This window comes from Saccopteryx leptura, chromosome 5 (genome assembly GCF_036850995.1).
Source record: "Saccopteryx leptura isolate mSacLep1 chromosome 5, mSacLep1_pri_phased_curated, whole genome shotgun sequence".
NCBI lineage: Eukaryota > Metazoa > Chordata > Mammalia > Chiroptera > Emballonuridae > Saccopteryx > Saccopteryx leptura.
In genome coordinates, this window is record NC_089507.1 from 160,360,832 (window position 1) to 160,374,400 (window position 13,569).

Here is a 13,569-nt window from a genome sequence, read left to right on the forward strand (position 1 = left end):
AGACAGGGACAGACAGACAGGAACGGAGAAAGATGAGAAGCATCAATCATCAGTTTTTTGTTGTGACACCTTAGTTCATTGATTGCTTTCTCATATGTGCCTTGACCGTTGCCTTCAGCAGACCAAGTAACCCCTTGCTCGAGCCAGTGACCTTGGATCCAAGCTGGTGAGCTTTGCTTAAACCAAATGAGCCCCCGCTCAAGCTAGCAAGCTCGGGGTCTCGAACCTAGGTCTTCCACATCCCAGTCCGTCGCTCTATCCACTGCACCACCACCTGGTCAGGCTGTACATTTTCAATCATCAGCAGTTTCAACTGTCCATGACTTCTTAAAATTGTGACATTCCTTTGTGGTTGGTCACCTGCCGTAAGCCCTGAAATGAAACTCAAGCCGGCAGGGTTAAAGAAATGAAACCTAAGAATTGCACCCTGACAAGGATACTGGGCAGTCAGGCATGTACAGAACTGATGCATAACCTCATGACCTCCTGTAGTCCATTTACAGGGCAGGCAGGATGCCTGTTCTGCCTGTCTTCCTGCGGCTCCTACAATGTCCACCCTACAGGTGGAGAGCAGCACCACTGGCTGGGTCACCACTGAGTGTTCAGCTCCTGTATCAACCAGGAAGTCCATCTGTTGGCCCCCTACAATCACAGGGACCACAGACTCATTGGGGGCCCCTGAGTCCGGTCGCCCTCAGTCTAAAGTAGCCCTCAGCTACATTGAACAGTGTGTCTTTCCCTGTGGAGGAAGCTGGCAAGCACGCCTCCCCCTTGTCCCGACTGAAACATTCATTTTTCCAGTGACTGGTTCCTTGGCAGATGGCACACTGATCACGCCACAAGGGGGTCCTGCCTGACAGTCCTTTCTTTCCCTTTCTGTTTTCAAATGGTGGATGTTTCCTTTGATCTTGTGCTGAAGGGCAGAGCTATGAACTCAGCCTTCTTCATTTGGCGCTCATCCTCTTGCCTACTCACAGCCTCTCTGTTTGACATAGACCTTATTGGCTACTTCCAGGAGTTGGGAAATGTTCATCCCTGTGAAGCCTTCTAATTTCTGGAGCTTCTTTTTTATATCTCCTGTACTCTGGCTGACAAAGGCCATATTAACCATTCTCTGGTTTTCTGGACTTTCTGTATCAAAAAGAATACAGATCCTGTGGGTCTCACATAACCATTTATAAATGTCACCTGAACTTTCATCCTTCTTTTGCAAAGCATCTGCCACTTTGTTGAAATTAGTGGCCTTCTGGCTTCCCTTCTGGAGGCCTTGTATCTCCTAAGCCATCTCAGGCCTTCTTCTACATTTGGGTCCCACTTAGGATCCTCTCCTGACATCTGGACCCTCACATATTCTTGGGGGTTCTGGTGTTCCTCATGGGTACTCTCTAGCCATTTAATTGCTGCCTGTGTTATTCGGTATCTTTCTTTCATGTTGAACAGAAAGAGGAGCAATTGATGGCAATCTGCCCACATGGAATTGTGTATCTGGAATATGGATTGCATGAGCTCTATTAAGGCCTGAGGCTTCTTGGCATAAGAGGGAGTGTGGTGCTTCCAATTAAGGAGGTTTGTGGTGGTGAAAAGTTGGTACACTAGCACCTGCTCTTCTACCATGCCCTCCTGTTCATTTATCACTGTGTTTCTCATTTCCCTCAGAGGCATCTGCACTCTGGGCACTGTCTTTGAGCACAACCCCCCCAGCTAGGGGAGGAGAGCCTGGACCTCATTCTGGTGGGGCAGTGGGAGGCGCCTCTGGCTCAGGCAAGCTTATGCTGGGACTTGATAGATCTGGCGATGATGAGCCTGAATCAGTAGCAGTCTCTGGGGTGGACGGGGAGCCAGGTGTGGTGGAAGGGTAAAACCTTGCTGCTATGCATGGTGAAGGGGCCAAAGTTTCTGCTTCTTCTGGCTCACTAGGAGTTCAAATTACTGGCACTGGCAGCAGCAGCGGCTCTCCAGGTTTGGTGGAATGCTTCTCTGCCTTTACTACCAGTACAATGGATGCCTGAACCCTGAGCCAAGGGGTACGGTGCAAAACTAGCATGAGCCAACTGTCTGTGTAGGGAAACTGGTCGGGTGGCCTGGATACCTAGTGACTACCTGCCGCAACCTCTGCATAATGGACCTGTCTAAGCTTCCTTCTGCTGGCTACCCCACCCCAAACGTGGGTCATTCTAGTTCATACAAGGTCCTCAATTTCCCTGAGGACATGGTAACCTTGTAGTCCTCTGAGAACCCTTTCTTAAAGTTTTTGATCCTCGTGGCCAGGGGAGTAGGTTTTCCTTGTGAATGCCCCATACCTCCCACTACAAAACCCAGTCACGCCATGAGAAGGAATGGGGGAGGGTAAGAGAAACTTAGAGGGGACTCCACTTGCTTTGTCCATCACCAGCTGCTCTCCTTGCAGAGATAGCAGGTAGGTCCTCTTGGCTTATGGCAGGTGATATAAACCATCAGCATGCAATTCTGCCTCTTAGCCACAGGAGGCACCCTATGGAACTGTGATTCAGAACTCAACACTCACTTCATCCCTGTGGGAAGGAGTCAGAACTCCTCCCTGGTGTCCGTCTTGTTCACTCCACACTCACTGTTTTTCACACAACCTCCCACAACCTGTGGAGGGTGACAAGTCACCATTCCTAATCTGTGGGGCCTGCTTCCTACACCTGTGGAGGGTGATGAGTTACCACTTCAGAGGGTGATCAGGCTTCCTTTCTGCCCAGTGGGGCAGGACCTCAGCTAGCTACCCCGTGCCTGTTATATTAACTGTGATTCTGGTGTGCCCTTGTTAGCCTGTTCCTCCGTTGTCTGATCCTTGCTGGACCGGTGAAGGGGACCCCCCCTTTCCGTCCTACAGAGGCATTCATAAGGGAAGATCCCTGGCATCCGCTCAGCAGGTGTATCTGCAGGGTGGCTTGGGGGCTCCCCAACGAGGTGTCCAAAGTTCGCCAATTGCGGGCATCTTTCCTCCTCGCTTCCCAGCCAACACACCAGAAATCTGTTGCAGGAAATGACACTCAGACAACTTAATTAATAGAGCAAGGAGAATTTATTAGTAGCCAGCGGAGCACGTGGGGCTGGTAGCACCAAACACGAGCTCTTGAAGTTAGATTTCTTACATCTCATATACCTTTCACAGTGCCCATGCAAGGGCGCATGATTCCTTTGTCTGAGGTCCTACGTGCACCTCATGACTCAAGGTGGGGTGGAGGAGTTGCAGTGGGACAGCAAGGGGAAGAGGGTTTTGGACCCCTGGTCCTATCTATTTACAGATCCTGTTTTTCTCGTGAGTAATGTAAAAGTCTTTGGGAGATCAGTTAGAGATCTATAGAATATGAATAATCTTTAACTGGCCGAGTCAATCATTCCTGCAGGCCCCTTCTCCTACATTCTTCTGGTTTCTGCCCTCTCAATAGGACCAGCTGTACTTAAGATGAAGACCCTAGAATCCTGAAACAGAATTTATTGGGGTTCATACATGCAGCACATATATACAGCACAAGTGGGGTAAGCAGAACATTCATAGCAGGAGGTCTCACAGAGCAGTAAAAACAGAAAAGAAACAAGACAAGACCAAACAAGACACTCAAACACCAAAACCAAGGACAGGACCACTGCCAAGGTTTCACTGTGAAGGAGAGTGGATTGTAAGTGTAGCCTGTGGAGATGGAGGCTCACTTGAAAGACAAGCTCCCTCAGGACTTTATTTACAGGATCTGGACATTAGTGAAGGACGGAATCTGCTCAGTATGTTTCTGAGCCAGGGTGAGGATACACAGCTGCATTTGGAGGCCGTGAAAGCACATATCAAGAACTAACATTTCTTTTTCCTTCCATTCAGTTTAGGTCATAGTTTTGCTAAAATAAATGTATAACAACAGTGGTGGAAATGAGATTAAGTCATTAATCTGTCCTGTTCTATCTAGTCAGGCCTGGTGTATGTCAAAGGCAAGAAAGGAATTTCCTTCTTTAATGTCCACTTGGGTGTGAGAAGGGAGATACTCTGTAACTTCAAACAAGTTTATTTTTATTTGCACATAATAAAATAGCCAATTTTTTTGTGCATTCCCCTGAAGTAACAATACCCATAAAAAGGGTGAATTCTATGCACTGTGGGTCCTATTCTGAGCCAATACAAATATAGAGGAAACCCTTTGTGTACTGATAGGAGGTTGACCTTGCTAAGTCTTTTCTTCCCTCAGGCAGTGCTGACCCCGCAAACCCATGGGGCTCAATTTGGTGTGGCTTGTGCCTGTGTGGTGGGTGGCCACACATGTCTTTGGCCCCTGTGAGCAGGCTCAGCCAGTCTCTCCAGGCCCCTGGAAGCTGCTTAGGACTCTGTGCCCCTGCTTCTGGAGTAGGCTGCTAGCTCAGTGGTAAAGCCTGTCTGAGTCTGAAAAGAGGGCTTCGGGCTGCTTTCTCTTCTTCCCAGTTTGGGGCACTCTTGGCTGTAACAGGGGCATGAACAGAGTAGGGAGGCTGAGAAGGAGCAACCTGTGCAGTTTCATCTTTTATGTCTGAATAAAAAGCACCAGCCTTCTGCACCAAGGAACACCCTCTGTGGGCACAGAGAGATGGGTTTACCTTCTACAGACCCATGAATTCTGAGAGATGGGCCTCTTTGTGATTTATGCCAGTGGTGCCATCTCCTGATCACCCACAGGAGTTGAGAAGCAGTTGGAAATCTAGCTCAGCACAGTGAGCTGGTCAAGACCAACAGTCTAGATCTCACACCCCTGCACCTACTGACGTTCTTCATATACTGTTCTTAGGCCTCTACCAATTGGCACATTCTTTAGTTCCAGGGCCCCAGGAATGCTTGGCCTTGCTTTTATACACTGCCAAAGTCGAGAGGTGACAAGAGGAGGAATGAAGAAAGAAGAAGAGAAGAGAAGAAAGGAAGCAAGTGTGCGCTGCCAAGGGCAGGAAGAGGACAGAGCTGTTCGGTAAAAAAAGAAAGCAGAGCTCTCGGGAGAAGTGAGGGTCCTTGACAACCACCCTCTCTCTGCTCTGCCTCCCCTCAGAATCCCGAAGGTCCTTTGCAGCTTTAAGACACTTTGCCACACCATGTACTGGTTTTAAACTGAAATCTGACAAACTTCGGCCACTGACTGTCAGAACTTGTTTTCTGCGTGCTTATCTGCTGAGCATAGGATAGCTGCAAAGACACATCGCTCAGTCACAAGTCTTCAAAATCAGAAAGGAAACACCGTGGGAAGCTGAGGGCAGGGGACTGGGCAGCAGCGAAGGGACCTGCTGACTTGGCTCAGAGAGAAAACTTCAGCACTGCCTGCTTTTGAAACAGACCGCCCTGTCCCCACCGCTAATTTCAGGCCTTGAAAAGAGTACCTCAGAAGACACTGAGACTTCGAAAATGAACATTGTTACACAGATGGGGTGATCTTTGCTGCTGATTCTTTTTCTTGGATAATATCTTACTGCGATTTCCTGTTGAGACATTTAAAGAAGTAGCACAAGTGTGGCTCTGTTTCTCAAGTATTAGTCAGTAGTTCCTTCAACAAAGTCCAGGCAATGAGGGCTTTCTCCTCCTCTCAGAGATATTCTGAATTCCAAGGTCTTCCTGCACTGGTAACCATCACCATAGGCAATGACTTCTTTTAAATTTGAAAAAAAAACCCACAAAAAACGCTTTGCGTTTATGGGGAGGGGTTTTTAACAAGTAATGGGTTAATACCAGACTCCCATTCCAGATGTTCTCCCTTTACTCCTCCTTTCCCTCTGGTCTCATTTAAGTCCTGCAAAGGGTTAGCTCTCCGCACATAGCACAGTGCTTCAACCTCGCTCAGCAAATACTCACTGAGTAATCACAAGAGATGACAAGAGATCAGTGAATGCTGTGTCCAGCTCTTTCCCCCACCTAGCCCTGCTAGCCTTCAACAAGGGCCTAACAGATCCATGAACTATATAAACTAGATCTAGATATTGTTTGAGAAAGACCGCAGGAAGCCCTGGTTGGCAAGACACTGTCAATATTTATAGCAAAAGGACATAACATGGAGAACTGTCACTCCACACCTGAAACAATGAAGAGACACACAAAACACCTAGCAGATATTGACAATTTTCTTTTGTCTACATTACACAGAGTATGAGAGAAGTTTCACTCAAAACATATTTGATTGGCAGAAATAAAAACTAAAAAATACATAGTCCATGTAAGAGTGCCTTACTGTGTAGATGGAATTTTTGCCTTTGCAACACGACTGGTGTTTCTGTAACTTTGGTAACTGGACTAAGTTCAGCATAATGTGAAGGTTAAAGGAAAACCAAATCTATAGCCAATATGTACCTAAACAACCAACCAGTTGTCTTTCTGTGATGATAGGTAAAGGCCAAATTCAGACATTACTGGCTTCAGAGCCTTTAGTGCACGAACAGGTGAGGTGTTTTATTGAAGAGCTAAGTAAAGGTCGATTTGTATTGAACAGAAAAATACTGGAGAATATCATATTTTGTTTTGATTGTTAGAGGGATTCAGAAGGTATTCCCATGAAATGCTTTTGAAATGATCCTAGGATTTAGAAAATCTCAACTCTTCCCTAATCTCTTCACTGGAACTTTATGATATTCTTGGATGCTCCCTTCTGTGACTACATTTCTTTTCCCAATTCTCCCCTGATAATTCAAGAAATTCAGAAAAACAGCTCAGTAGTTTTTGGTATAAACCTGAACTCTTGATTTGGTGAGATTTGCAAATGAAGGTACATTTGCCAACTTAGGTGAACTCACTTAAAAACTCTGTTTCTGAAGGCCTAGATCTACATAAGACCATGTTTCAAGAATAAAGTGGAGGCCCTAGCTAGGTAGTCAGTTGGATAGAGCATTGTCCTGATATGCCAAGGTTGTGGGTTCAACCCCTGGTCAGGGCACATATAAAAACCAATCAGTGAATGCATAAATAAGTGGAACAACAAATCTATGTTTCTCTCTCTTCCTTCCTCTCTTTCTAAAATCAATCAATAAATGTTCAAAAAAAAAAAAAAAAAAAAAGATCATTTATATATCTGTATATAAAAAAAGGATAAAGGATAAAATGGAGTCTCCAGGCAGGAGAGCTAACTACAGGATACTGCCTTTTGGTAGTATTGTTATCAGAGTCTTCTGTCTGGAGGGTGGGTCCCTTTCCTGGGCAGGCAATGGTAACTCAAACCAGCATGGAATCGAGCTGGTGCTCTGAATCCCATTAAGCTGGAAGCACAAACAATATGAGAACTATGCTCTCTGGGCTATTTCATTGGGGCTTCCCAAACAACAATTATGAGTTCTTGTATGCATGCCTATTTCCTAATTTTTCAGTTTCAAAACTAAACCTACTTGGTTCTTGTAAAGATGAGTTTAGCATTGAAAGGTAGATGGTCAGATAAAGCTACTTTTATGAAGATCCTCTAGAATCCTAAACTAGTCCCAGTTGCCAACCTTTACTCTATAGACAGGGGAACTGAAGATTAGGGATGGTCAATGACCAACATTCTCCCCAGCAAGATCTGGATCTCACAGCTGGTCAGTGGTGGAGCTTGGGCGAGGACCTAGCTACCTTATCTCCCAGGGCCAGCACTCTGGATTTGAGATGATCCCTAGCTGCTGAGTTTGGCTTCCAAGGCACAGGACTGCTGGGAGCTGGGGCTATAGGACCATTACTTGGGGTGTAACGTGCTACAGAATTTACAGTTTGGAGCAGGTGGGTTTTCTTTCTTACCGAGAGGAGCTAGTGATAATAATAGGATTCAGGCACATTCTAGATTGATTCCAAACAGCTACGAGGAAATTTTAGATAGAAAAGAAGTTAGAAATATAAGAGCATGTGGGACTGTTTCCTAGGCTTTCACTTGTGCACACTCTCATTTTCCTGCTGTCGCTGAGATGAGATGCTGGGTGCAAGAGGCTGTGCCAGCAGCTCCTACACCAGCAGACTGCGAGTTTCTGCTCCATTGCATGGCTACATGGTATCTTAATCCAGCGAACCATGGAACAAGCCAGATAGGCCACACCACATACTGTATTTCCCCATGGATAAGATGCACCCTTTATTGGAAAATTTGGGGTCTAAAAACTGGGTGCATCTTATACAGTGGTTGTAGATTTATTTTTACTTGCATTTCCTGCTTTTTCGTGCTTGTTGTCTTTTTTTCAATTTTTGGGCCCCAAAATTAAGGTGCATCGTATACATGAGAGCATCTTACTCATGGGCATATGGTCCTGGGGGCCGAACTTGAGCTCCATAGAAATCCAGGTGATGGGAACAACAGGAGGGAGGCAGAGAAAACTGCACGCAAGGTGGAAAAGGTGGTGACCAAGAAGGTTTGTGACCACAGACTGTCCAGGAGATTAGAATAGATCCCTCTTGGACCACCTGAGAGGCTTGGATTAGGTGACAAGAAAGCAAAGAAAGGCCCTTGTGAAGGGGATGCATGGTGGTTGGTCTCATGAAGTGGGGTTCTGCTGGTTCATCCTGTTCTGATCCAACCCAGGGTTCAAATAAAATTCTGCAGCTTGGGAAATGGTTTACACGTTGAGAGTGAGAGCAGACATTGGAGACCTTTCTAAAAGTGAAGAGATTCCGGTAAACAAAGTTAGCTATCAGGGAAGACGAGAGAGTGACATCCACGCAGGCTTCTAGTTTTCTTTTGAATGGGTCACTGGGGACACACATCTTACTTTGGCAGTTATTACTGCACATGCTACATTCAACTAAACAACCCTGCTCAGGTCTCTGAACGTGCTTTTTAAAGAAGATCCAGGGGTGGAGAAGTGGAGAAATAAGTTCAGGTGGAAGAGGAGTAGCATACGGGGCTCCTTCCCGGCTTTGACTGCTGTCTTGGTCCCCCCACAATCGTACAACAGGCAGAAGTTGCGAGTGCGTTGTTTCTTTCCTTGATTGCTGATATCGGTCTAAGACATCTCATCTGGTCTTGATTGATTTTCCTTCTGCCTACCACCTTCGCAGTTTTTGGTTTGAGTTTTCCTGATGTTCTCCCCCTAGCCGGAGTCCTCAGGGAACCATCCTCTTCCTGTCCTCCCCCAAACCCTGGTTGCTCCCCCTCTGCAGACCTGAATTACTTCAAGGGGGAGTCGATTAATGGCTTATGTTAATGACAGAAGCTTTTCACAGGGTCTGAGCTCTGCAGTCTGGAGCTCTAGGAGGATCACTAGGAAAGGGGGAGGGAGGCAGAGGGGCCCAAGGGGTTAAGACATCTTTGAATGCAATGACTATTGGAAACAGGCTCTCCTTTGCCAGGCCCCAGGGCTGAGGCCTGCTGGAAATGCCTATGCGAAGTAAAAGGGAACCCTCTGACAAGACAGAGAGTTGAGAAAGGAATATTGTTTTAATACCAGATTTATTCCTGGCTACTGGTCATTGTGGCAAGTCACCAAGAAGGCTTCAGATTTCCAACAAGATGAGTAAAAAGGATGAGCTTGGAGGAGGGGCAGGCCGGAGGGGTGGGGAGGTCACCTAGCTGACAGCCCATGGGAATGTCTCACTGACCTCTCTCTTCCAGGCCCAGATTCCACAGAGAAAATGAGCAGCCAAGAACCACCAGGAGAGGCCGCCTTGTGTGCTGGAGGGACCCCTGGAGCATGGTGGGCTGCAGGCACACAGAACACCCTGACCAGTGACCCAGTCCCGAGGAAGATAGAACAGGAGCTACTTCAGGGATACCAGCAATCAAGTCCCAACACCGGGGTCACTGTCCCTTAGGAAAGTGATACCCTTAGGGTATCATTTTGCATTTCCAAATGGCTTTAGGTGTAAATGGCTCCTTAATTCGCAATTTACAACAACTCAGAGGACTGAGTCTTCAGTCTAGTTGCAGTTTGGATGACTGGCAGAATCAAGTAGGCAGACCCAAGTTTTAGAAAGTGGCTTTCATTTCCCTGAATATGCTGTTTGGTGAGATCAGTGGCAGCTAGAGGTGGGGGTGGGGTGCTGAATGGAGACCAAATACCTCTCTTTGATCTCTGATTTTCTCGTGTTATGAACCATGTGCCACAGTTGCGGACACTATTTCCTCGTAGTTTTCAGACGTTTCACCTGGGCTTTCTGGCAGAAGTCCTGCTGAAGCAGCCCACTAAGACCTTTGCTGCTAACTGCAGAGCCCTTATTGTTCTTGTCAGTCAGTCACCTTAAGAATCATAAGTGAAAGAGCTCCACCTAGCTTGGCTTTGTATCACATGATTTTCTTTGAAGGGCTCTGCTGTTACAGCTAGAATTGCTGGGCGTCCTTTTCTAAGTAAACAGAAAATGTCACTCTGTTTGAAAGAGAGAGAGGAGAGAGAGAGAGAGAGAGAGAGAGAGAAGAATCCCTCTCCTCAGCACAAATGCAATAATATGCCAATGTATATTTCCTGTGAATGTTGAGCTAGGAGCAGGACCTATTTCTCATAGCAGCACAGTTCCCTTGTCAGCTTTCAGACCTTCAGTGAGCAGAATTTCAGGGAGGTGTGGCTGACTAAGACACTTAAAAAAATGCTTCCACTGATTTTGGGGAGGCAATAGGGTCACAGTTAAGAAAGATAACAATGCATGAAATAAAAAAAACAACCTCTGCAAAATCACATGTTAAGGGGCAAGATGGTTTGCATCTAAATTTTAGTCACAGCAAGAGTTAATGTTCTGAGATTTGACTGCATTTCTATAGCTGAGAAGTCTGAAGTCAGTCGGCCAGGCAGGAGAGTTGACACAGGGCCAGAGAAAGAAACACAGGGCAGATGGCTTGTTTCCTGTTACAGTTACATCAGGACCTGGGTTTGTGTGTCAGGCAGGCGCAACCCCACCAGTCCTCCGCACACGAGCACAGTGGAGGCCAGCAGGATGGGGATTGCTTTGGTGATGCCAACCAGGGAGCCGAATATTAAGTTCCCAAGGACAGCGGCAGCTTTGCAGAGTGCATTCAAGAAGCCAAAGCCTGTTGCCCTGCAAGGAAGGAGATATGGACAAAGTTGAGAAAGTGACTTCCAGGATTCTGACATTAGATGCAAATGTCTCACAGGGTAGTACTGTCTAATGATCTCCAAGTTCTGTGTATCATTACAGCAAGTAACCAAATGCTTGTCAGCACATCTGGAGATGTAGAACCCCAGCTGTTGGTAACGTTCCTTCAGCCCTTTGTTGACTTTCTCCCCACCTCTACTGATTTTTATTCCGTCTATGAGTTCAAATGTTTTGAGAGAAAATTTCAGGGAGTGAGAAAAGTTTCTTTTCTCTTCCAGAGTTAAATGAAAATGTATGACAATGTATTTCTCAGTTTCCCCTCCTATTTTGTCTTAGCTTACTTGATTAATGTGTGAGGTTTGAAACAACTAGAGCTTATTGTCTGCGCAGGCCAGGAATGACTGGCTTGTATTCCTCACCTTTCTGGTACCCTGAAGGTGAACTATCTTGCTCTCTTCCCAAATGTTTTTGTGGCAGGCAGAAATTGAATCCTGGCTGTCGGTTAAATAGTTTGTAAAATATGATTTTTATGTTTGCTCGCTTATAGTTTGCATTGGGGGCTGGGCAGTGCTAGGTATATGTGGGTCTGTGAAATTGAAAATTACCTTCCTGCTTGGGAAGGGCTGTTGTTTTGCTAATGTTTGCTGGAGGAGAGGTTTTTGTGCCAGAAAGTTTTGAAAAGAAGAGAATAGAGAGAAGAGAAGAGAAAAGAAGAGAAGGAGAAGAGGCAGAGAGAAGCCATGTTTGCAGAGTGAGAGCAGAGAGAATGCAGGGTGATGAGGAAGAAGCCATGTTGGCAGGGAAAGAGAAGGTGTGCAGACAGGGATCCAGAGCTGCGGGGCTTTTGGAGCCCTACTGAGACTGGTGAGGTCTTGGATTTGAGGAGGAATTGGAGAAGAATCTCCTGGGTATGAAACCGGATAATGTGTCAGGGCTTTGTGAGCTCTGAATAAAGAGGGAAGTGTTTTTCCTGTGTGTTTGCTCATTGGCCGGTGTGAGACTTTAATAAATGAAATGGCCCACCATTTTTTGGCTCCATTGTTTCTTTACTGTCTGCCCGAATCCAATGTGAACCTGCATGTGCACGGCCACGGCAGTTGCAACTACTGGCCATACACTGGCAGTCCATCAGTGAGCTAGTGACACATTCCCTTTTTCTTGTGACAGAGACAGAGAGATACAGAAAGAGGGACAGACAGACAGGAATGGAGAGAGATGAGAAGTATCAATTCCTCATTGCAGCACCTTAGTTGTTCATCGATTGCTTTTCTCATATGTACTGGGGGGGCTACAGCAGACCAAGTGACCCCTTGGGCTCAAGCTGGTGAGCCTTGCTCAAACCAGATGATTCCACGCTCAAGCTGGCGACCTCGGGGCTTCAAACTCAGGTCCTCTGAGTCCCAGTCTGACGCTCTGTCCACTGTGCCACCACCTGGTCAGGCTAGTTACATATTTCTTACTTCCTCATCTGAGTTCCAGGTAGGAAGTCAAGTCCAAGAAGAGATTGATTATGGAGGAGAATCAGATTGTCGGCCTGGGTTTTGCTTACCCTGCTGGCATTTAAAATGTGCAGGTGAAATGTCAGTAAGACACATTCCCTTCCTTAAGACATTCTTTGGGAAGGAAACCCTTTACTACTTTTTACTACTTTACATGTGTTGAGTGTGATTTTCCTGTAGTCTTCTGGGGAAGAAACTTAATTTTGTTCATGTGAGAAATGATATCACTGACATCATGAGATACTAGGAATTTCCTCTGCCTTTATGCCAGTTCAGGTTTTTGTCTGTCACTGGGGACACATGCATTAAAGAAGTATTGAATGCAGGGTAATTGTTGGATACATTTTTTCACTCTCCAGAGTGTAATGCATTTTATATGCTGCAAAATGCAGTATTAGTACAGTTTTCTTTGATTGATTTGTAACTTCGTAAGGGTGGGTTTTCCTTTGGCCAGCCATAGCCACTACTCGTCACTACTTGTACTATTCCTAGTGATATTTACTATGATGTGTAGATGTTTATTGAGGTTATTATCCAACCCTCCTTCTTCCCATGTCATGGGAAAACATCAGCCCTCCTATTGTGCTGCAGGCACACAGCCTGAGGGTCAGTGCAGGGCCAGTGACCTCAGTGATTAGAACAGACAGACCTGGGGAAGGCAGCAGGCACTGACTTCCTTTTCGGCCAAGACACCTAGAAAGGGAGGGAGGAAGGGGTGTAATAGAGTCTCTAACTGAAAGAAACAGGAACTTCTTGAGAAGAGGGTTAAGCTAATTTTTATTTATTTTATTTTTTTAGAGGGTTAAATTTATTTTCTATTCTTCTCTTCATTTTGGCTTGTTTTTAATTTAAAGAAAGAGACTAGTAATAGCAACCACCAGGAGATAAGGAGATTTTCTATACTGATAACTTTTTTTCAAATGAAATTGCTTGAGGCTACGTGTTGGGTACCAAAGGCTTGAGTAGAAGGACATCATTCAGCACCTCCATTTCCGTGAAGATAATACCATTAGGCTGACTTTTTAATAAATTAATAGGCTTTTTTTTTTTTTGCTTCCATTAGCTGTGATTTTTGACATCCCATCAGGAAAACTGTATGTATGTATTTAATAAATTATT

The 13,569-nt window shown here is 45.7% G+C and overlaps 1 protein-coding gene across 2 annotated transcripts in view; it reads right to left on the bottom strand.

Annotated features, from left to right (window-relative positions):
- Window positions 1-3,048: 3,048 nt before the first annotated feature.
- Window positions 3,049-13,569, bottom strand: part of SV2C (synaptic vesicle glycoprotein 2C) — a 261,877-nt gene continuing 251,356 nt past the window's right edge. For both annotated transcript variants that reach the window (XM_066386345.1, XM_066386344.1), the window contains one exon: window positions 3,049-10,933. In XM_066386345.1, coding sequence (XP_066242442.1) covers window positions 10,750-10,933 — 184 coding nt within the window. In that variant the 3' untranslated portion in view covers window positions 3,049-10,749. The remainder of the gene's footprint in view (window positions 10,934-13,569) is intronic.